Source organism: Chiloscyllium plagiosum, unplaced genomic scaffold (genome assembly GCF_037043375.1).
Source record: "Chiloscyllium plagiosum isolate Xiang-an unplaced genomic scaffold, Cpla_swu_hap1 HiC_scaffold_40, whole genome shotgun sequence".
In the NCBI taxonomy this organism is placed as follows: domain Eukaryota; kingdom Metazoa; phylum Chordata; class Chondrichthyes; order Orectolobiformes; family Hemiscylliidae; genus Chiloscyllium; species Chiloscyllium plagiosum.
Window position 1 is genome coordinate 20613137 of NW_028270178.1, and position 22947 is coordinate 20636083.

The 22947-nt window shown below is 42.5% G+C and overlaps 1 protein-coding gene across 1 annotated transcript; it reads left to right on the forward strand.

Moving 5' to 3' along the window:
• The first annotated feature begins 1795 nt into the window (after window positions 1–1795).
• On the forward strand, window positions 1796–11140 carry LOC148138388 (putative G protein-coupled receptor 139). The gene is made up of 2 exons (XM_087981543.1): window positions 1796–1865; window positions 10236–11140. The coding sequence occupies exons 1-2, from the start codon at window positions 1796–1798 to the stop codon at window positions 11138–11140; spliced, it is 975 nt and encodes a 324-aa protein (XP_087837669.1).
• The last annotated feature ends 11807 nt before the right edge of the window (window positions 11141–22947 follow it).

Below are 22947 nucleotides of genomic sequence, written 5' to 3' on the forward strand. Positions count from 1 at the left end.
TTACCACAATTAGTGGGAACTGGACCCGCTGCTTCACCTTCGAGACCAGAACTGACGTTGTCCCCCTAATCTGTAAGCTTTCCTCGGGTTAGGTTCTCAGTCTCGCCGAAGTCTTACACACACTTATGAATTTCAGTACCAAACGAACTTTGTTAAAGATTGGTTCTGCAATCACTGGTACAACTCTGCTGGTATCTACCTCCATTACCACCAGGTGATCTTTCAATCATTTTGATTTTTTCTAATCTGGATGTTGCTTAGCAATTTCGAGCCAGCTTTAGGTAGGATTTCCAGGGTGTGCGCTCTAATGGACATTGACCGATCAGTTATCTTGCTCACTTCTGGTGTAGTGCTACTCTCTCACTATCTCAAGAATGCAAACCACAGCAAGTACAATGGCTTATCAGCTGTGATACTGATGAAAGTGTTAACAGTTTGGCCGAGGTGTGGCTTTGTTTTGAGGTTTTGATGTGAACTGATCTGGAGACCATCTATTCAGATATGTCTCGAGGCAATACAATTGCCTTTACTCAAAAGGTGACCCATAGCTCAGTGATCTGGTGAGATTGTCTACTTGCACTGATATGCCTTGCAGCCGATATGCTCCACACGATGCATTTTCGAATGACAAAGCCATTTGAAACGTTTGTTTGAAGTCCAGTTGGATTTCTGCTAGTAAGCACTGTTGCACGTATACCTCGTCCATCTTACTGTCGTCGCCAATGAAGTAATTCCACAGTGGTCTTTATCCCGTCACCAAGTCACCCTTTATTTATACATGTAAAATACTTGATACTGGTCTTATTTCTTCAAGCCAGCTCTCAGAGTAATCAGAATCGTTGACCCTCCTGTTTATATCTGTCAGCCAGGGCTCCCTGATTGGACCAGGATTGCAACCACCAAACAAGGAACACAATCATTACACTTCCCACAACCTAGGTGGCATTCAAACTCCTCACCAGTCAGAACCCTACATAGCTGGTACCTTGGCACACTAACCAACCAGCACCGAATAAACTTGATGCTGTATGTCACTAGCCACCATGCCGCTTACCCGTACAACACAGTCAAATCGCACTTCCTTTCTGCATTATCAGACAGTTCTAGCCAGGAATGATCTTTCAGGATGGAAGTACAGTTCCACACTCCTGAGAATAACCCTGAATGGAATCTCCGCTCAGAAATGCAGATCTCCATTATTTCATCAGAAAGAAAAGGACATGAGGACCAATCTGTGGGAGATTCCCACTCATTGGCAAACCTGTCGCAGTATTTTGTTCACTGAAAAGACAATAAAGAAGGGAAAGCTACATCTCAGTCTCGTACAAAATAGCTTTGTTTCAAACTGTAGCATATTGTTCTGTTTTTCAAAAACATTTCAAAACTAATCTTTTAACTTTTTTTTCTATTTTATGCTTTAGAGTTTGAACTGAGGTAGGTTTGTTCCTCAGGTTTTGCTGGGAAAGATGACATGATGCAGCCTGTATTTTTCACTGTCGCCATATAATTCTGCACTTGAGTAACATGGAAAAAAAATCTAATTCTTATTCTCAAGAAATTAGTGATATTTTATTCTTCAAAATAAGTTATATTACGTAATAAACCTCAGAGGAAAATGGTTAGCTTGCTGCTTGTTCAGATTAGTGCAACTACCGTTAATGTTGATTCAGCCAGATTTATTGTCTCAATGGACATTTTGCTTCCAAATAAAATGAGCCTGTGTTGACAATGTCACCGTGTTTCGACGTACAGAATCATTGACACCACCGGAACAGACAGACCTGACAGGGACAGAATGGAATACTCAACAATCTTGCAGATAGCACGCATTTGCTACCCGATACTTGCAGCTGTTGGCATTATTAGTAAGTTCTTAAATCCAGTTATGTCTATGTAAACAAAAACAGAAGTTACTGGAAAATCTCAGCCGGTCTGGCAGCATCTGGGAAGAGAAATCAGAGTTGACATTTCGGGTCCTGTGAACTTTCCAACAACTGTTTTGTCATTGATTCTGATTTACAACATTTGTCTTTCTTTTGGTTTGTATGTTTGTGTCAAATCTTTTTAATCCGACTCCCTCATTCTTTGTTGAAATTTGACCTACTCTCCATGGCTTTGGTTATTTCTAACCTAAGTGTCTTTCGTGGTTTCACCAGTAGTTCATGGTTTTTATTGTTTAATTCCGTCTGCTGAAGCAGGTCTATTTATAAATGTTTTACAGAGAACTTAGCCACAATACAGAGCAGGCTGAATCTGCATTTGTACCCCACCCCGAGTTACCCTTCAGAGTTATGAGCTGCCTTCTTAGACCACTGCAGGCCATTGGATGTTAGAGCATACACATCGAGTCATAGAGCACGGAAACAGACCTTTCGGTCCATTGCTGATCAGATTTCCGGAACTGAGCAAGTCCTATTTCCCTCTATTTGGCCTATTACCCCTAAACCTTTACTACCCATGCAGCTGTCCAAATGTCGTTTAACTGATTCAACAACACTGAAGGAATGGTGATGTGTTTCAAAGCCATGAAGGCGAGTGTCTTGAAGGAAACTTGCAAGTGGTGTCATTCCCATCCATCTGCTGCTTCTAGTCAGTAGCGGATGTGAGGTTGAAGGAGAGCTGTCTGAGGGACCTTGGTGACCTGCTGCAATATGTCTTGTAGATTGTACACCCTGCTGTGACTAAGTGACTGTGGGGGAGGGGAACAGACTGATGGTTTGTGGATGTGATGGCAATCAAATGGGCTGATATTTGCTGGAAAAAAAGGCAAACTGCAGCAATAAACAACGAAAATGTTAGATAACCTCAGAGTATCTGTTAGTTTTTATGGATAGAGAAATTCTCAGTTAGATCTGCAGAATGTAGTCATTTCGCTACACAAATTTGCTCCGTCAGTCAATCGTGACTGATATGTTTCCTATCCCCACTGCCCTGATTTTCTCCTGTGTCCCTTGATTACTTTATTCAACAAGAAACTAACTTTTTCTTGAATGAACTCAATGACTTCGTCTCCCCAGCCTTTCTGTGGCACTGAATTCCACAGATTCACAATCCTCTCGCTGAAGAAATTCCTCCTCATCCCAGTTCGCAAGTGTCATCCCTTCACTCTCAGGCTGAACCCCACGTCCTGATCTGTCCTATTTTGGAAACATCTTCTCCACGTCCACACTATCCAAGTCTCTCAGTGTACTGAAAGTTTGAATCAGATTCCCCTTCACATATCTGAAACCCATCACGTACAGTTCCAGAGTCCTCAACAGCTCCTCATATGGCAAAGCCTTCATTCCTGTGAATGCCCTCTGATCCCCCTTCAAGTCGAACACATCTTTCCATTGACACGGGACAAAATACCGCTCACGAATTCTTGTGCAAGATGTTAAATGTCTAATACTGTGTATTTAAAACACATGAGTACATGCACATGTACGCATGTGTACAAATAATATTTAATGAGTGCATGCAACTTTCGCTTTTCGTATGTATGTGAGTTGGTTGCATGTTCCATTTAGTTCAGAATAAGCTTGTCTTCTTGGGATGATTGCAGTAATTTTCTAGTGTTTGTACTGCTGGAATTGACCGACAGGTTTAGAGAGCACATTTGTATCGGCTCAGGCTTGGAGGGACGAAGGGCCTGTTCCTGGTCTGTAAATTTTCTTTATTTTCTGATGCCTGATGATCGAGTGGTCCTGTGTGTTTTGTTGTTGTTAGATTATTTTTCAAAGGCTAATGATTAGCATAAGATGTAAATTATTATCGTACATTAACAAAGGCAACAGTGCAAAATAAGTTAAATTCCAAATCATCAGCGTTGTGTTCTATCCATGTGATAACGTTTGCAACTGAGTCTGTCTGTTGTGAGCTTGAATGAATAATGACACAGCATGATGCCTGGGGTTAGTTAGTGTGGTCACCTACAATCTGACTGTAAAAGAAATCAACTAGGTGAGTTGCAGTGGCTTCCCTGTAAATTCCCAGCAACATCTAACTCTGTTGTATCGATGTTATGAATTACTATGTGATCCCAGGTTCATTTGCCACCAACTCCAGAGAAGCGAAATGATATCTCTGAACAGGGTGGCTAGGAGATCATATCGATGATTTTAAACATCTGGCTCTGTGTATAAAGGGAGGTTAGTCAGATTATATATGGTGTTCCGGCACTGATAAAAACATAGAACAAGAACAAGGAATAAAGAACATTTACAGACCAGGAACAGGCCCTTCGTCCCTCCAAGCCTGATCCGATCCAAATGTGCTCTCTAAACCTGTCGGTCAATTCCTAATCATCTGTATCGCTCTGCTCCCCACCTACTCATGCATCTGTTCAGACACATCTTAAATGAATCTACCGTGCATGCCTCTATCAGCTCTGCTGGCAACGCGTTCCAGACACCCACCATCTTCTGTGTAAATTACTTGCCACGTGTATCCCCCTTAAACTTTGCACCCTCACCTTGAAAGCGTGACCTCTCGTTATTGAATCCTTCACCCTGGGAAGAAAAGCTTATCTCTATCTACCCTGCCTATACCATTCATGATTTTGTAAACCTCAAACATGTCTCCCCTCAATCCCATTTTTTTCCGAATGAAAACAAACTGAAACTACTCAACCTCTCTTCATAGCTACCACCTTCCATACCAAGCAACATCCTCGTAAACCTTCTCTGCACTTTCTCCAAAGCGTCCACATCATTTTGGTAATGTGGCGACCAAAACTGTATACAGTATTCAAAATGCAGCCGAACCAACGTCTTGCACGATTTAACATGACCTGCCACCTCTTATACTCAATGCCCCATCTGATGAAGGCAAGCATGCCATATGCCTTCTTGACCATTCTATCCACCTGTGCAGCAACCTTCAAGGTGGTTTAGATTTTTATTTCAGCATTGCGTTCAAAGGCATTGAGTCAAATGTTTTCTTCTTTTCTTTCTGGAAGAGTAATAAAGTTCATTTGTGCAATTTAACATCATCATTTTATCATATAGACATTTTATTGTCTAAGTGAACCAGCAGGACAGCGGGTTCAATTCGCATGTGTTTAGTTTTTATCATTACTGCCAATTCAGCATTTCACACTGCCTGAAATTCCTTCCGCAGAACAGTTCATAGAATCATAGAACGCCAATGGTGTTGAAGCAGGCCATTTGGCCCGTTAATTGATATGTGGAGCTTGTTCAAGGAGCAACTATTGAGTGTCCTTGATAAGTATGTACCTGTTAGTTTGGGAAGAAAGGGTCATGTGACTGAGCCGTGGTTTAATAAGGAATTGGAATCCCTTGTTAAATGGAAGAGGGCGGCCTATGTAAAGATGAGGCGTGAAGGTTCAATTGGGGCGATTGAGGTAAGGACCTGAAGGTAGCCAGGAAGGACCTGAAGAGAGAGCTAAGAGCAACATGGAGGGGACATGAAATGTCCTTAGTTGGTAGGATTAGGGAAAACCCTAAGGCTTTCGATAGGTATGTCAGGAATAAAAGAATGACTAGGGTCGGAATAGGTCCAGTCAAGGATAGTAGTGGGAAGTTGCGTGTGGAGGCTGAAGAGATTGGGGAGACACTGAATGAATACTTTTCGTCAGTATTCACTCAAGAACAGGACATTGTTGTCGATGTGAATACTGAGTTACAATTAAGTAGAATGGATGGCTTTGAGGTATGTAGAGAAGAGGTGTTGGAAATTCTGGAAAGGGTGAAAATAGATAAGTCCCCTGGGCCTGATGGCATTTATCCTAGGATTCTCTGGGAAGCAAGGGAGGAGATTGCAGAGCCATTGGCCTTGACTTTTATGTCCTCGTTGTCTACTGGAGTAGTGCCAGAAGATTTGAGGCTAGCAAATGTGGTTCCCTTGTTGAAGAAGGGGTGTAGGGATAACCCTAATAACTATAGGCCGGTGAGTCTCACTTCTGTTGTGGGCAAAGTCTTAGAGAGAATTGTAAGGGATAGGATTTATGAACATCTGGATAGGAATAATGTGGTCAAGGATAGTCATCATGGTTTTGTGAAGGGCAGGTCGTGCCTCACAAACCTTATTGAATCTTTTGAGAAGGTGACTAAGGAGGTGGACCACGGGAAAGAGGTAGATGTGGTGTATATGGATTTTAGTAAGGCGTTTGATAAGCTTTTCCCATGGTAGGCTACTGCAAAAAAATACGGAGGTATGGCATTGAGGGTGAGTTGGAGGTTTGGATTAGGAATTGGCTGGCTGGAAGAAGACAGAGGGTAGTAGTTGATGGCAAAGGTTCATCTTGGAGTGCCGTCACTAGCGGTGTTCCACAAGGATCTGTTTTGGGACCATTGCTGTTTGTCATTTTTTATAAATGACCTGGAGGAGGGGTGAGAAGGTTGGGTGAGCAAGTTTGCGGATGATACGAAAGTCGGAGGAGTTGTAGACGGTGAGGAAGGATGTGGCAGGTTACAGCGGGATATAGATAAGCTGCAGAGCTGGGCAGAAAGGTGGCAAATGGAGTTCAATGTAGGTCAGTGTGAGGTGATTCACTTTGATAAGAGTAACAAAAATATGGGGTACTGGGCTAATGGTCGGATACTTGGTAGTGTGGATGAGCAGATAGTTGCCACCCAGGTAAATAGTGCGGTGAAGAAGGCAAATGGCGTACTGGCTTATATTGTTAGAGGAATTGAGTTCTGGAGTCCTGAGGTCATGTTGCGGTTGTATAAGACTCTGGTGCGGCCGCATCTGGAGTATTGTGTGCAGTTTTGGTCGCCATACTATAGGAAGGATGTGGAGGCACTGGAACGGGTGCAGAGGAGGTTTACCAGGATGTTGCCTGGTATGGTAGGAAGATCGTATGAGGAAAGGATGAGGCACTTGGGGTTGTTTTCATTGGAGAAAAGAAGGGTTAGGGGTGACTTGATAGAGGTGTACAATATGATTAGGGGTTTAGATAGGGTTAACAGTCAGAATCTTTTTCCACGTATGGAGTCAGCTATGACAAGGGGGCATAGCTTTAAATTAAGGGGAGGGGGGGTAGGTATAGGACAGATGTTTGGGGTAGGTTCTTTACTCAGCGAGTCGTGAGTTCATGGAATGCCCTGCCAGTAGCAGTGGTGGACTCTCCCTCATTATGGGCATTTAAGCGGGCATTGGATAGGCATATGGAGAATAGTGGGCGAGTGGAGGTTAGGTGGGCTTGGATCGGCGCAACATGGAGGGCCGAAGGGCCTGTACTGCGCTGTATTCTTCTATGTTCTATGACTCCACTCCAATCCTCCTAGTACGGGCCAAACTAGACCCACAGCCTCCCCCCGACTCGATTTCCATGATTTTACATTTCCTATGGCTAACCTACCTGGCGTGCACATCACCAGATGCGATGGGACAACAGTGCATTGCCATAGCACATAACCTGCACATCTTTGGGCTGTTGGTGGAAATCAAAGACCCCGGAGGAAACCCATGCAGACACACGAGAACATTCAATTTCCACACAGACAGTCGCCCAAACGTCGGATTGAACCCGGTTCCACTTCGCTCTGAGGCAGCACTGTTCACTACTGAGCCACCGTACAGCACCGAACAGTTGTTTAGTTTCTGTGTAACATTTTTTATTTCTCCTCCCTACATCAAATGTCCAATTTATGAACATGGTCTGCAATGCAGAACTTCTTGGAGTTCTGCATTCTGTTGTTCTGAATCAGATTGATTTAAACAGTTCATCGATCGAACATGCTGGTACATGAAGTTCATTTTGTTGATTCCTTTTGAAGTATCTCTCCCGATATGTTAATCTTCTCCAAAGCTTGAATTCTCACACTTTCATGATCTTTAAAAATTCCTGATGTATCATAAGTCATACGGACATAGGAAACAGGAGCAGACTTTGCCTGCCATCAGTTCGAGAAGATCATGGCTTATCTACCCCACTCCCGGCACCTTCCCCGCAACTGCAAAAAGTGAAAAAAGTGCGCCAACATCTCCCCCGTCACCTCCCATCATGGTCCCAATGGATCCTTCCATATCAGTCACAAATTCACCTGCATCTCCACACACATCATTTACTGTATCCGCTGCACCCGATGTGGTCTCCTCTACATTGGGGAGACAGGGCACCCACTTGCGGAACATTTCAAGGAACACGTCTGGGATACCCACACCAACCAACCCAACCGCCTCGTGAGTGAACATTTTAACTCCCACTCCCACTCCGCCAAGGACATGCAGATCATTGGCTCCTCCATCGCCAAACCCCGGCCACAAGAAGCTTGGAGGATGACAGCCTCATCTTCCGCCCAAAAACACTCCAACCACACGGGATGAATGTAGATTTCTCCAGATTTCTCATTTCCCCTCTCCCCACCTTATCTCAGTCCCAACCCCTGGATTCAGCTCCACCCACTTGACCTGCAATCTTCTTTCCGACCACTCCGTTCCCACCCCCTGTCCGGCCTATCACCCTCACCCTCACTTCCTTCCACCTATCGTATTCCCAGCGCCCCTCCCCCAAGTTCCCTCTCCCCTACCTTTTGTCTCAGCCCGCTTGGCGCACCAGCCTCATTCCTGAAGAAGGTTTTACGCCCGAAACTTCGATTCTCCTGCTCCTCGGATGCTGCTGGCCTGCTGTGTTTTTCCAGCACCACACTTTTCAACTCCATCTACCCCAAGTCTCAACACTTCTCTTCCACCACCACATAGCCCTCGACTTCTTGATATTTCAAAATATCGACCTCTGCCTCAAACACGTTCAGTGATTTGAATTCTGAAAATTTCTGGGCGGAGAATTCCTCATATTCACTACCCTCTGAGAGAAGAAATTCTCTTGAAGCCAGGTGAGAACGTTTGCAGATGGCACCAACATTGGTGACATTGCAGATTGTGAAGTTTATCTCAGATTACAAAGGGATATTGATATATTGGGTCAATTGGCTGAGGGTTAGCAGATGGAACCAAATTTAGATAAATGCGTTGTGTTCCATTTTGTAAAGATGAGCAAGGGAAGTAATTAATGGAAGGGACCTCGGTAGTGCTGCCAAACAGAGAGAAATCAGGTTTCAGGTGCAGAGTTGATTGGATGTTGCGTGTCAAATATACATGTGGAAAGATGGCATTTGGCATGTTTCATAGCACAGATCATTGATTATAGTGTTGGAACATCATGTTATGGATGTACGTTGGTGAGTTCAGTTTTGTAATACTCTCCTGGACAGTCTTGGCTCTTCCTTCAATCATGTGTGGGATGTGAGTGGCAGACAAATATATATTGCCTGTCCCTGGTTGCCCCTTGAGAAGATGGTGACACTTTTTTCAATTAATGCAGTCTACCTGCTGTGGGTTTACCGACAATGCCCTGGGGCATGGAACTTCATGTTGGTGATACAGTGATAGTGAAGGAACGGTGATGTATTAACAAGTCAGGACGGTGAATTTGCAAAGGGCGATGCTCCCATGTATCAGATGCCCTGTTCTTCTGGCTGGAAGTGCTTGTGGGTGTGGCTGGTAAAGTCTGTAAATCTTTGGTGAACTTTTGCAGTGGATTTTCTAGATAGTACACACTGTTGCTTCAGAGCGGTGTTGGTGGAGGTGGAGGATATATATGTGGATGTGTTGTCAATCAATCGGGTTGTAATCTCACCTTCCAAATACTGTGTTACTGTTTTAATAGAGTACTATATTCACCAAGTTCCAAAATGATTCCCTTATGGTCTTATGCCTGCTCATGTACGAGTACTAGCTCTCCTCATTACCAGCCCCTACAGATTTGTGACTAGCATACATGAGAAAACATGTGACCACGATCAATGACAGGTTAGTCCAACAACCCAGTTCTCATATTCAACCATGCCAGTTCCACTTCATAAAAAAAATTGTTGTGTGGTCATGTACTCCGTTCCTTATATGAAATACCTTGTGCTTAATACCATTTTGCTTTGATTTTTCTTCCATTAATAGTTTAATAAGTATGAAGAATCTTTGAAACATTTCAATTAATCTCTTAGTATGACATACTTGCATTAAAACATTTCATTCTTTATGATTTTTAATCTGAAGTATTTGTTGATTTACTCTGTTCTGTATTGCTTTCCAACATGTCTGTATTTCATTCTGGTTTGCTTGAGTACATAATTCCATTGTAACATTTCACTATGCATCGTGTAATTGAGTTAATATATTAGTCTGATGCAATTGGTCTAATTTAGCAGATACATGTTTCAGCAGATATATGATGTTTTTGCTGTGTGTCGAATCGTGAAGACGAGTACATTTCTTTATTTTTCTTACAGTTAACGTAGTAGGAATTGTGATCCTGAATCGAGGCAATTGTGGGCTCTCCAAATGCATCACTCGCTATTTGTTGGCAATGTCGACAGCAGATCTACTTCTCGTCATCCTTAATGTCTTACTTCACCGAATTAACAATCTTTATTTCCCAGTTAATTTCTTATTCATCACTCCTGTGTGTGCCTTGAGAGTTGTTATGTTCGTTGCAGCCCTGGACTGTTCAGTTTGGTTCACAGTTGCTTTCACATTTGATCGGTTTGTAGCAATTTGTTGCCAAAAGCTAAGAGCAAGATATTGCAACACGAGAACTGCATTCGTGGTTATAGTAACTGTGAGTGTGGTCAGCTGTTTGCGGTCAGTTGCTTGGTATTTTATATTTATTCCTTCAGATGTTATTGACAATGTACCATGGTTTTGCATCATCAAATCAGACTATGAAACATCATTATTCTGGAATGTGTATGAAGGGATTGAGAGTATAATTACACCATTGATTCCAATTGTGCTGATTTTGGTATTCAATGCTTTGACTGTCAGGAATATTTTAACAGCTAACCGCATCCGCTGTCGTCTTCAGATCCACGGAAATGGACAGAATAAGACTGATCCAGAGGTGGTAAACAGGAGAAAATCCATCATCCTACTGTTTGCCTTGTCTGCTAATTTTATACTGTTGTGGATGACATTTGTCATACACTCTTTCAACTGGCAAGTAATAAACTATAATTATCAAGACAAGACGTTCAATGATCCAATTTTTGTTCTTCAAGAAATTGGATTCATGCTACAGCTTATGAATTCGTGCACCAACACTTGCATATACGCTCTAACACAAACTAAATTCAGACAGGAGTTAATCAATGGTGTAAAATATCCATTTATTCGAATTATTAAACTGTGCAAATAAGCATACAGGTCTGACCAGTATTTGGAGATCTCCTTCCAGAATAAGAACACGATCTCCAATTTAAAAGAGCTTGTGGAATTTCCTTGGCTGCATTAAATGAAAAGAAGTCCATGTCCTCAGAATTGGAAAAAAAGTCTCTCAACCACGAAAATGGGCAATAACCACTTCAGTAAAAAAATAACAAATTGCATTTCGAATAATATTTCACTGAGATTGGGTATCTCTAATAGCTATTGCTGTTTAAAGGGCTGAGTCTTTGCTTTTCTGTTCCATGTGAAGCCCGTTTCGAAATTCTAATGTATTTAATGCTTTGCTTTGTGTCATCAATCAGTTTTACATTCTTATGCTGAAAGCTGAGTGACAACGTCGTGTGAACATGTTCAGTGACTTACTACCACGAAATGCAAAGATTAAACTGAATATCTTCCAAACTACTGTCATTCTGAAATCTACTTTTACTGGTATTATTAGCGGCTTGGATGAGTATATGTAAGATACAAAGATCTTTTCCACAATTCACATTCAGTCTATGGCCTTGCTTCCAAAGAAAAAACAACTTGCCCAGTTGTTACATTATTGTGTACCAACTTGCACTGTACATCGGAGAAACTATGCATATAAAATACATTGTCAACACTCCTGAACCTCTGTCTTTTGTTATGCATTATATTTGTTTTTTTTTCAAGCTGTCATATAATGCCAGTTTAGGTTTAAGTTTTCTGTCTGTAGCTGTGACTTGTTATTACTTTCTCCTTTTGTTCGTGAGCACATTAATTACAATACACCGTGGATGGTCATGCACATCAAAGTATCTCAGTAGTTCCCTGAATGTTGCGACTCAGCACCAAGATTCACTGTGAAAAAAAAATACTGAGCACTGACACTAAGTATAAGCAAATTTTTTGACACCATCCAGATAAAGCAACCCGCTTGATTGTTACAACATCCAGAAACATCCATCCGCTCCAAAACAGAACGCAATTAATCTGACGTGGTAATTTGTGCTCATGTAACTGATTAAAAGCAACTGTGGGTTCAGCTTCCTCCCTTGTCGCACACGGCAGACTCAATCTGCCAAGGAACAAGTGACTGTTTTCTTTCATTCCAAATTAGATTTCCAATAAATTCTCGTTCGTAATAATGGAGTCCTTACTTTTAACACTGAAAGCACCGTGCAAAGGCCGGTATCGCTTCGCCAAGTCACTGTTTATTTCCAAGCACACTGCACATGGGCTCCAAACAAGGCAGCTCAAAGACAGTGCCGAGGGTGAGGAGATCGTTTGTTTTCTTCCTCTCTTTCACTTTCTCTTTTCTTTAATTTATCTCCTACATGATCCCTGGACATCAGTTCCGCTGATATTCCCCCACGTCACTCAGCCCCCTTGTCTGTGTGTGCATGTGTCGAGGCTGCATCCATCTCAGCCTCGGAGATTTCCTCGACACGAGACATAGAGGGAGAACGCATGGTTTCTGACAGCCTTTCTGGCCGTTTTGAGGGACAAGTGTGTGTTGGTCCTGTCCTCTATGCAAAGTAGCAGCTTCCATATTTGCTAAACTTCTGTTCAGGACCACCTCACTTTCCCAAAGTCTTTAAGCCACGGAATCTGATATTACATTGACTTCACCTCATACTCAGCCACAGCTATTTATATGGTTTCGACATCAAACTTCGCCACTGAGGTAAACTATCTCTCTTTCTCAGAGGAGACATGTGCTGGTATTGGTGTTTATGATGTTGTTCACCCTCCCATCAGGTCCATGAATATCAGGTTGAACCTTGTGCGGAGTCTTCTCCCCATCTGCAACTCTGCTCGAGTTACCCCTGTTGTTGCGTGAGGGATGGTCCGAGAATCGAGCAAGACCTGGGAGATTTTTGGTATCCACTGAAGCTGGTGGCTCTTTCTTTAAACCTGCCTTCAATGTTTGGACTGATTTTTCCACCAGACCATTGGGCAGTGGATGTCAGGGGGCTGTCTGAACATGCCAAATGCCATTCAATGTCAGGAAATACTGGAAAGCTTTGCTTGAAAATACTGTCCCGTTGTCTGTGACCAATACTTTCAGAAGCCTGTTTATCACGGATGATGCTCACAGCTTTGCAATCATCATAGAGTCATAGCGTCAGAGATGTATGCAGCACGGAAGCAGACCCGTCGGTCTAACTTGTCCTTGCCGACTAGTTATCCCAACCCAACCTCGTCCCACCTGTCAGCACCCCGCACATGCCCCTCTAAATCTTTCCTATTCATATACTCAAACAGATGTCTTTTAAATGTTGCAATGATACTAGCCTCCAAAACTGCCACTGGCAGCTCATTCCATACACATACCACACTCTGCGTGGAAAGATTGCCCCTTAAGTATCTTTTATATCTGTTCACTCTCACCCTAAACCTATGCCCTCTAGTTCTGGAGACCTCTACCACAGGGAAAAGACTTTGTCTGTCTATACCTATCCATGTCGTTCATGATTTTATAAACCTCTATAAGGTCACCCCTTAGCCTCCGAGGCGCCAGGGAAAACAGACGTAGCCTATTCAAACTCTCCCTATAGCTCAAATCCTCTAACCCTTGTAACTCGTTTCTGAACCTTTTCAAGTTTCACAACATCCTTCCGGTAGGAAAGAGACCAGAATTGGACGCAACATTCCAACAGTCGCCTAACCAATGTCCTGTACAGCCACAACATGACCTCCCAACTCCTGTACTCAATACTTTGACCAATAAAGCAAAGCATACCAAACGCCTTCTTCACTGTCCTATCTACCAGCGACTCCACTTTCCAGGAGCAAGGTACCTGCACTCCAAAGTCTCTTTGTTTCGCAACACTCCCTAGGAATTTAACATTAAGTGTCTAAGTCCTGCTAAGGTTTGCTTTTCCAAATTGCAGCACCTCACATTTATCTGAGTTAAATTCCATCTGCTACCTCTCAGCCCATTGACCCAGCTGATCAAGATCCCATTGTAACTTGATGCAATCTTCTTCGCTGTACACTGCACCTCCAGTTTTGGTGTCACCTGCAAACTTACTAACCATACCTCTTATGCTCATATTCAAATCATTTATATAAATGAAGAAAAGTAATGGACCCAGTACTGATCCTTGCAGGTCTCCTCTGGTCACAGGCCTCCAGTTTGAAAGAAACAACCCTCAACCACTACATCTGCCTTCTACCTTTGACCCTGTTCTGCATCCAAATGGCGAGTTTTCCTTGAATTCCATGAGATCGATACTTGCTAACCAGCCTCCCAGGGGAAACCTGTCGAACTCCTTACTGAAGTGCATATAGATCGCATCGACTGCTCTGCCCTCATCAATTCTCTTTATTACTACTTCAAAAAGAATCAGTCAATTTTGAGAGAGATGTCTTCTCACGCACAAAGCCGTGTTGAGCAACCTTAATCAATCCTTTTCTTTCTAAATACATGTACATCCTGTCCCTCAGGATTCCCTCCAACAACCTCTGCACCACTGACGTCAGGCTCACTGGTCTATAGTTCCCTGGCTTGTCCATACCATCTTTCTTAAACAATGACACCACGTTAGCCAACCTCCAGTCTTCTGGCAACTCACCTGATAATAAAAATATCTCAGTAAGCCCAGCAATCTCTTCCCTAGCTTCCCACAGAGATCTAGGGATTTATCTACTTTTGTGAGTTCCAACACATCGAACAAGTCTTCCTCTGTAATATGGACATTTTTTTAAGATGTCACCATCTGTTTCCCCAAATTCTATATCTTTCATATCCTTTTCCACAGTACTTACTAATGCAAAGTATTTGTAAAGTACCTCCCCCTTCTCGTGCAGCTCCACACAAAGGCCGCCTTGCTGATCTTTGAGGGGCCATATTATCTCCCTACTTACAGTTTTGTAATATATTTGTAAACCCCTTTGGATTCTCCTTAACTCTATTGGCCGATGGACCTAACCTGCACATCTTCGGTCTGTGAGAGGAGCACTCTCAGGAAACCCACACAGACTCGGGAACAATGTGCAAACTCCACACATACAGTCGACCGAGGATGAATTCAAACACGGGTCCCTGGCACTGTCAGGCAGCAGTGCTGTCCACAGATTCAACGTGCCACACCTAAACAGTTGATTGGTTACTCTATACTTCTGTCTATTTCTCCTCCCTACATCAATAGATCCATTTCTGAGTGTGGTCCTCAATTCCTTTTACTTCGATTTCTGCACTCTGCTGTTCTTACCCAGGTTTTTTTTATTGTTCAACGATCAAACAGGATTGTACATAAAGGTAATTTTGCTTATTCCTTTTAAAGTTCTTCCTCCCATAGGTCCATCTTCTTCAAAGCTTGAATTCTCACAGTTCAATGATGTTTAAAAAATCATGATGTCATATAAGAATGTGGGAAACAGGAGCAGAAGCAGATGATCCTCAAATCTGCCATCTATTCTACATAATCATCTGCCCCAAATCTCAACGTGTCTTTCATTCCAGATCCACATAACTCGCAACTCCTTGATATTTCAAACATCTATCGATCTCTTCTTCAAATACTCTCAGTGATACCGCTTCCAATATTTTCTGGAATCCACGCATCACGAACGAAGCTCGCTGCTTTTAAATTATGTTTGATGAATTATCTCTGTGCACGCCCAATGGCTACACACAATAACGAATCCATTATGCACCAGGCCAGAACTCCTCAAAGCATTTCAAGAAAGTAGCCCAGACCCTAAATTTGCTTGTCCTTAAAACTGTCAAGTGGATATTCTAGTTGTGATGCAGCTGGCCCAACTACTTAGTTTTAAACAAAACAGAATTGATTTGCAAGATTATCTGATGAAATACAAACAAAAGGGAAAAGAATAGAGAATAATGTAATCCATTCTGAAGACCCAACAGTTGTCCTGAATTACCGTTGCTGCTGTAAATACTTGCAACAATCCCAATAAACACCCTTTGGCACAAAAGCTAAAATCAAATCCAGGGTGTCACAGGAGAGATGCCGGAGAGCGAGGCGGATCAGCCTTAATCTGTTTCTTTTGGCCCAGCAGTTTCACCACTGACAGTCTGTTCGAAGCAAAGAAAACCAGAGAAAAGCTGAACTTTTGAATCATAACACAATTTTTCCTCAGTTTTGTTCATTTTTTTTCTATTTTTCCATTGGTTCCCAACATGTCTTTATTTCATTATGTTTTGCGTAGTCCATGTTTCCATTATGACTTTTCACCATGTATCATGTAATTGAGACAATCTATTAAAATGAGGCAATTTGAATGACTTAGCAGACACGTTACGTCGAATTCTTTGCTGTGACCCCAGCCATGAAGGAGCGTCCCTTTCTTTATTTTACTTGCAGTTAATTTCGTGGGAATTGTGAGCGTGAATCGAGGCAATATTGGGCTCTCCAAATAGCATCACTCACTATTTGTTGGCAATGTCTACAGCAGATCTACTTCTCGTCATACTTAATGTCTTACTGGACTTAATTAACAGTCTGTATTTCCCAGTTACTTTCTTATCCATTACTCCTGTTTGCCTTGAGAGCTGTTTTCTATGTTGCAGACTTGGAGCGATCGATTTGGTTCACAGTTTCTTTCACTTTTGATCAGTTTGTAGCAGTTTGTTGCCAGAAGCTGAGAGCAAGATATTGTAATACGGGAACTGCATTTGCAGTGATAGCAACTGTGAGTGTGGTCAGCTATTAGCCTTCAATCATTTGGTACTTTGTATTTACTCCTTCAGTTGTTATTGATAATGTGCTCTGGTTTTGCGTCATAATATCAGATTATTACTCATCATTTTTTGGAAAGAGTATGTATTGATTAACATTATAATGATAACATTACTTCCAATTGTATCGATTTTGATATTCAATGCTCTGACAGTCAAGCATATTGTAAGAGCCAACCATATCCGTTCTTGCCTCCAGATGCACGGAAATGAAGAAAATAATATTGAATCTCAGGTAGTCACCTGGAGAAAATCTACCATCTTGCTCTTTGCATTTTCTGCTAAATGTATGCTGCTGTTGACACCACTTGTCGTACAGTTTTAGTCCAGCGAGCAGTAAACTATAATTATAAGGACAAGACTTTGAATATTTCAATATTTGTCTTTTAAGAAATTGGAATCATGCTACACTTCTGAGTTTGTGCACGAACAGCTGCGTATACACTCTAACACAAACTCAATTCAGTGAGAAGTTAATCATCAGAATAAGGTATCCATTTACTCGAATTGTTAAACTGTTGAAATAAGCAAAAAAGTCTGACTTCTCTTTGAAGATGTATTTCCAGTCTGACAATAGGATTTCCCGCGCGAAAGATCTTATGAAATTTACCTGGCTACATTAACTGACATTAATTCGATGTCCTCAAAGTTGGAAAGACGTATCTTAGCCAAAAAGATTGGAAATAATCAGGGGTGCAAAAAAAAATGATTAATTGAATTTCGAATAATATTTCACTGAAGTTGAGAATGTGTAAATGATGTTCCTGATCAAAAGGCTGAGCCGTTCGTTTTCTGTTTCATGTTAACACCTTTACCGATGGCTCATGTATTTAAAGCTTTGCATTTTCTCATTAATAAGTTTATGATCTTGCGATGAAAGGACAGTGATTGCCTTAAGTGAGCATGTCCCGTGGCAGCCAAATGCAAAGATAAATTTTTAAATCTTCCAAACTACTCTCATTTTGGGGATCTGAATTGACCAGTAGTATTGGTCAATATTTAAAGTGCCTTCCACTATTCACACTCAGTCACTGGCAATGTTTCGTGAAAACAACTTGTCCAGTTGTTCCCATTGTTTTACATCATCTCCACTCTCCATCATTTATAGTATCCGACTGTAAACGTTCCTGAAAATTCTTCATTGTGTGCAGCTTACATTCTGTTTTGTTTAATCTGCCATAAAATGCCAGTTGACGTTTCCGTTCCTGTCTGCAATTGTGGTTCTTTATTTTTACTGTCTCCTGCTTATTTCCAGGTCCATTAACTATAACGTACAGTGAAAGGTCATTTCCCTCGCCGTATCTCAGGAGCTCTGAACACAGACTCAGCACCAAACTTTACTGTGAAAGAATACTAAGCACTGATACCATTTATGAAAAAAATATTTAATCACTGCGATTCATCGTGCAGGAAATCGTGAAGCAGCCATAATGTGCTGAACTAAAAGTAAACAAAGGGCATGATCTGCTTTGCTCAGTGGATATGCACATGGTGCCCCCAGCGAATTGCTCCATTTGATATTTGGAATGGAACTAAGTGTCAAGTGATTGTCTTCAGGTTTTCCTGTCTAACAAGGAATGTGTAACGTTTGGTGGCTCCTTGGGGCACTGAATAGAAGGTCTTTCAGACCACGAAATAAGGGACAAGAGGCAGCTGTTCGGTTTCTTGAGCCTGCTGCACCCTTCAATAGCATCATGGTTGGTCCTACACTACTTATGTCCACTTTACTAACCTTTCCCCAGAAATTGTCAATCCCTGACTGATCAGGAATCTGTCTCTGTCTGCCTTAAATATAGGACTATTGCACAACAGCTCTCTGTGTCAAGTAGTTGCAAAGTCTCCAAACTCTGTGATCAGAAAAAAACTCTCCATTTCAGTTTGATATTGACGACCCTTAATCCATTCATCTGCATGAGTACAGTCCCAACAAATCTGACTAAGCTTGACACCATCTAGTGCAAGGAGAATGTCAACGTCCCTCCCTCTGCCAATCCCCATTTGCTCTCATTTATCTTTCAGCCCCCTTGGGACCCCTACCCCCATGTTCCTGATAATGGGGCCCGCAAAGTCGACTCTCCTCCAACTCCGATGCCGCCTGAACTGCTGTGCTTTTCCAGCAACACAGTTTTTGACTCCCACCATCCAGGACAAAGCAACTGCTTTATTGTAACCACATTCACGAACTTCCAGCACCTCCACCACGAAAAGGCATCAGCAGCTGTGTGTACCAGCGACAAGATACATGCATAAAATTCACTGAAGATCCTCATAAAGCATCTTCAAACAAATGATCAATTCCATCTAGACAAGGACTGTAGATACATGTGAACATCACGCACAGCATATTCCCCTCCAAGTCATTTGCCATCTAGACTGGGAAATATATCCCTGTTTCCTTCACTATTGTTGGATCAAAACTCCCTTCCAAAAGGGGTGTGGGTCAGCCATCCAGCAAGTGCACAACACGGAGAATTCTGCCAGCTTCAAAAGCCAACTAGATATGGGCTATCAATGCTGGCCCAGCCCCAACGTCTACATTATTGCATAAAGCAAAAGGAAAATGGACTGACAATTTCTGCACATGTAACCGATTGAAAACAGTTGTGTATTTAGCTTCCTCCCTTGTGCCACCTGCCAAACTAAATACGCCAACAGCCATTTGACTGTTCTCCTTTATTCCAGTTCAGATTTCCAATCAATTCTCATGCATAACAACGGAATGCTTTCATTTAACACGTAAATAACTGCGCTGAGGCCAGTATCCCTTCACCAAAGCACCCTTTATTTACAAGTGTATAAGACATGGGCTCCAAACAGCCACCTCAAAGCCAATGCCTGGAGGGCAGAGACCTTCCTGTTGTTTTCTCTGTTTTCATTTTCACTTCCTTTAAAAAAATCTCCGACATGACAATTGCACAGTAGTAGCGCTGATTTTTCTCCCACATCACCCGTGCACCCGTGGCTGAGTGTGTGTGGACAGACTCAGTAAAAAGACACAATTGTACATATTTCTGCTCTAATTTCATCACCAGGAAATTCATGTGGCCATGTGGCCGGCTAATCATTAACAAGCAAAGCCCAATAAGGGCAAGGCGTGCGTGAGAAAAGTAAGTGAAAGAGAGGGAAGGGTAAAGGTGAAATGAAAATGGTTTTGCAGAGTGAAGCAAAGTACTCTATCCCCCGCAGTCACAAACTCTCCCTACAGAGATCGCCAGCATTGCTGGACACAACATGCTCCCTCTCCAAGGACCCAGCTACGAGCATCATTGCAGAAGAGAGATAGGCACACGGCAGAGACAATCTCCAGTTTATCTTTGTCAGTCAGAGCTCCATGATTGGTCCAGGTTGACATCCCCAGCCAAGGATCTCATGGTCCCTTGTTCCAATGATGATATTACTTCCCCATCAAGTCTAGGGATGTAAGCCCGCTCTTTATCTTGTAACTCCTCCCTGGGCATTTCCACCCCAAGTCTGTTTCCTCTGATTCTGACTCGGTCACGGGTTACATGTGCTGAACCATAACCAACCTCATCCACCTGCAGCTCGGGAGAGATTCATCCTTTTCTTCAGGTTTCTTCGACGCTCGACTGAGGTGGATAACCCACAGTTTGGGACAGCCTTTCTGGCTGCTCCGAGAGGGCAGGTATGTTTGGCTACTGCCCCGTTTGCAATGTAATCGCTTTCATATGATCTACATGCTTGTCCAGGACCGCCTGACCTACCCAAACTTCGTAACTCACGGGAGCTAACCTCATCTCGACTCTACCTCATACCCATACACCGCCATTGCTGTGGTTTTGACACCAAACTTTTTTTCCCTGAAGTACAGTCCAGAAGTTAAGCCATTCAGTCCATGGGGTCTGCTCCACCATTCAATCATGGCCGATAAGTTTCTCAATCTCATTCTGCCACTTTCTCGTCGGAACACTTGGTTCCCTTGATACTCAAGAACTATCTACCTCTGCCTTAAATGTACTTTATCACCTGGCCTCCACAGCCTGCTCTTGCTACGAATTTCATAGATTCATCACTCTCTGGCTGAAGAAGCTTCTCCTTATCTCTATTCTAAAAAAAGCCTTCCTTTTACTCCAAGACTGTGCCTAATTGTCCTACCAATAGAAACATCTTCCCAACATCCATTATGTCCAGGCCGTTCAATATTCTGCATAATTCAGTTAGACGCCCCCTCATCCTTCTCAACTCCATACAGTGTAAACTCAGAGTCTTCAAACGTTTCTCATATGTTCAGCTTTTCATTCCTGGAACCATTCTTGTGAACCTCCTCTGAAGTCGGCCAGTACATCCTGAGATATCAGGCCCAAATCTGCACTCAATATTCCAAATGTGGTCTCACGAAAGCCTTATAGAGCCTCAGAAGTACATCTCTGCTTTTATATTCAAGTCCTTTCAAAATAAACACCATCAGTGCATTTTCCTTACTCATAACTGAAACAATCTGCAAGTTTACGTTGAGAGAATTCTGAACTCGAACTCCTTTCTAGTTTCTGAAGTCTCTTCTCACTTTAGACTTCTGAATTTTCTCATAATTTGGAAAATAGGCAATGCTTCTATTTTACCTCCAGAAGCGCATGACCTTACACTTTCCCACATTTTACTCCATCTGCAACGTCTTTCGCCATTCATCTAACCTGTACAAAGCCTTCTGAAGCCACCCCACCTCCTAAGTGATCCCTGTCCCTCGACCTATCTTCGTTTCTCCTGCAAACCTAGTCAGAATGCCCTCATTTCCTTCATCTATACAGTTAATGTATGGAGTGAAAAGTTGTGGTCCCAAAACGAAGTCTTGTGGAACATTACTTGTTACCAGCTGCCATCCTGGGAAGGACCCTTTTATCCTCACTCTTTGCTTTTGGCCTGACAACAAAGATATCTGTGCTTGCACTTTGCCTGTGACACCACTCGCCCTTGCCTTATTCAGTAGCCTTATGTTTCGGACCTTGTCTAAGGCCTTCTTGACGTCCAGGTAGAGAATATCTATTGGCTTCCTCCTTTGTCCAACCTTGTTGTTATTTCCTCAAAGAATTTCAGCAGATTGTCAGGCACGACTTCCCATTGATGAAACCATGCTGATTGTGTTCTTTTTGAGCGTATACATTCAAGTATTCAGATTGTTCATCCTTCGTAATGTTTTCTGGATCTTAACCACGACCAAGGTTAGCCTAGTTAGTCTGCAATATTCCGTTTTTTGCCTTTCTCACTTTCAAAATAGGTGTGTCCCATGACCAACTTTCCAGTCCTGTGTGACATTCATTGGATGTTGTCATTCCTGATAAGTCACGTTATGCCCCCACTACTTCTTCAGTTATCTTCCTGAGAACTCTGGGGGTATTGTCTATTTGGTCCAGGTGACTTATCCACTTTCAGCCCATTCAGTTTTTCTGGTACCTTCTCCTTGTTCATGGCCACCATACCCAGCTCTTCCCTATCGTTCTGTTAAATTTTGAGGATACTACTTTTGTCTTACACTGTGAAAACAGAAATGAAGTAATTATTCAAACCCCAGCCTTTTCCTTGTTCTCCAAATCTATCTCTCCAGCATCATTTAACAGGGGGTCAATGTCCACTCTTGCCCCTCTTTTGCGCCTTACATATCGAAAGAAACGCGTCCATTCTTCCTTTCTATTGCTTGCTCGTTTGCCCCTCATAAGTAATTTTCTCCCTCCCTTTGTGTTGGCCACTGTTGATGTTTGTAAGCTTCCCAAACCTTTGATTGCCTACAACCCTTCGCCACATCATATACTTTCTCTTTTGCTTTAATGCTATCCCTAACATCCCTTGTCTGCCATTGTTGCTGCATCCTTCCTGTTTCATGTCTCTTTTTTCCTTGGGATAAATCTCTGCTTTGTCTCCTGAGTTACTCGCAGAAATGACTGCCATTGCTGTTCCACTGTTTTTCCTGCTCGGCTCCTCTCCCAATCAATTCTATCCAGATCTTCCTTCATGTCTTTGTCGTTGCCTTTTCAGCAGTAATTCCGTTACCTCTGACTCTGCCTTCACCCTCTCAAATTGCTGAGTAAATTCAATCTTACTTTGATCACTTTTCCGACGCATTCCTTCACCTTGAGCTCCCTTATCAAGTGTGC

What these genes read in the sequence shown, in the direction of transcription:
- LOC148138388 (XM_087981543.1), top strand. Translation starts at nt 1,796, where the DNA reads ATGGAATACTCAACAATCTTGCAGATAGCACGCATTTGCTACCCGATA. An exon ending in TGCAGCTGTTGGCATTATTA is followed by an intron (nt 1,866 to 10,235) that starts GTAAGTTCTTAA and finishes TTTTTCTTACAG; the next exon opens with TTAACGTAGTAGGAATTGTG.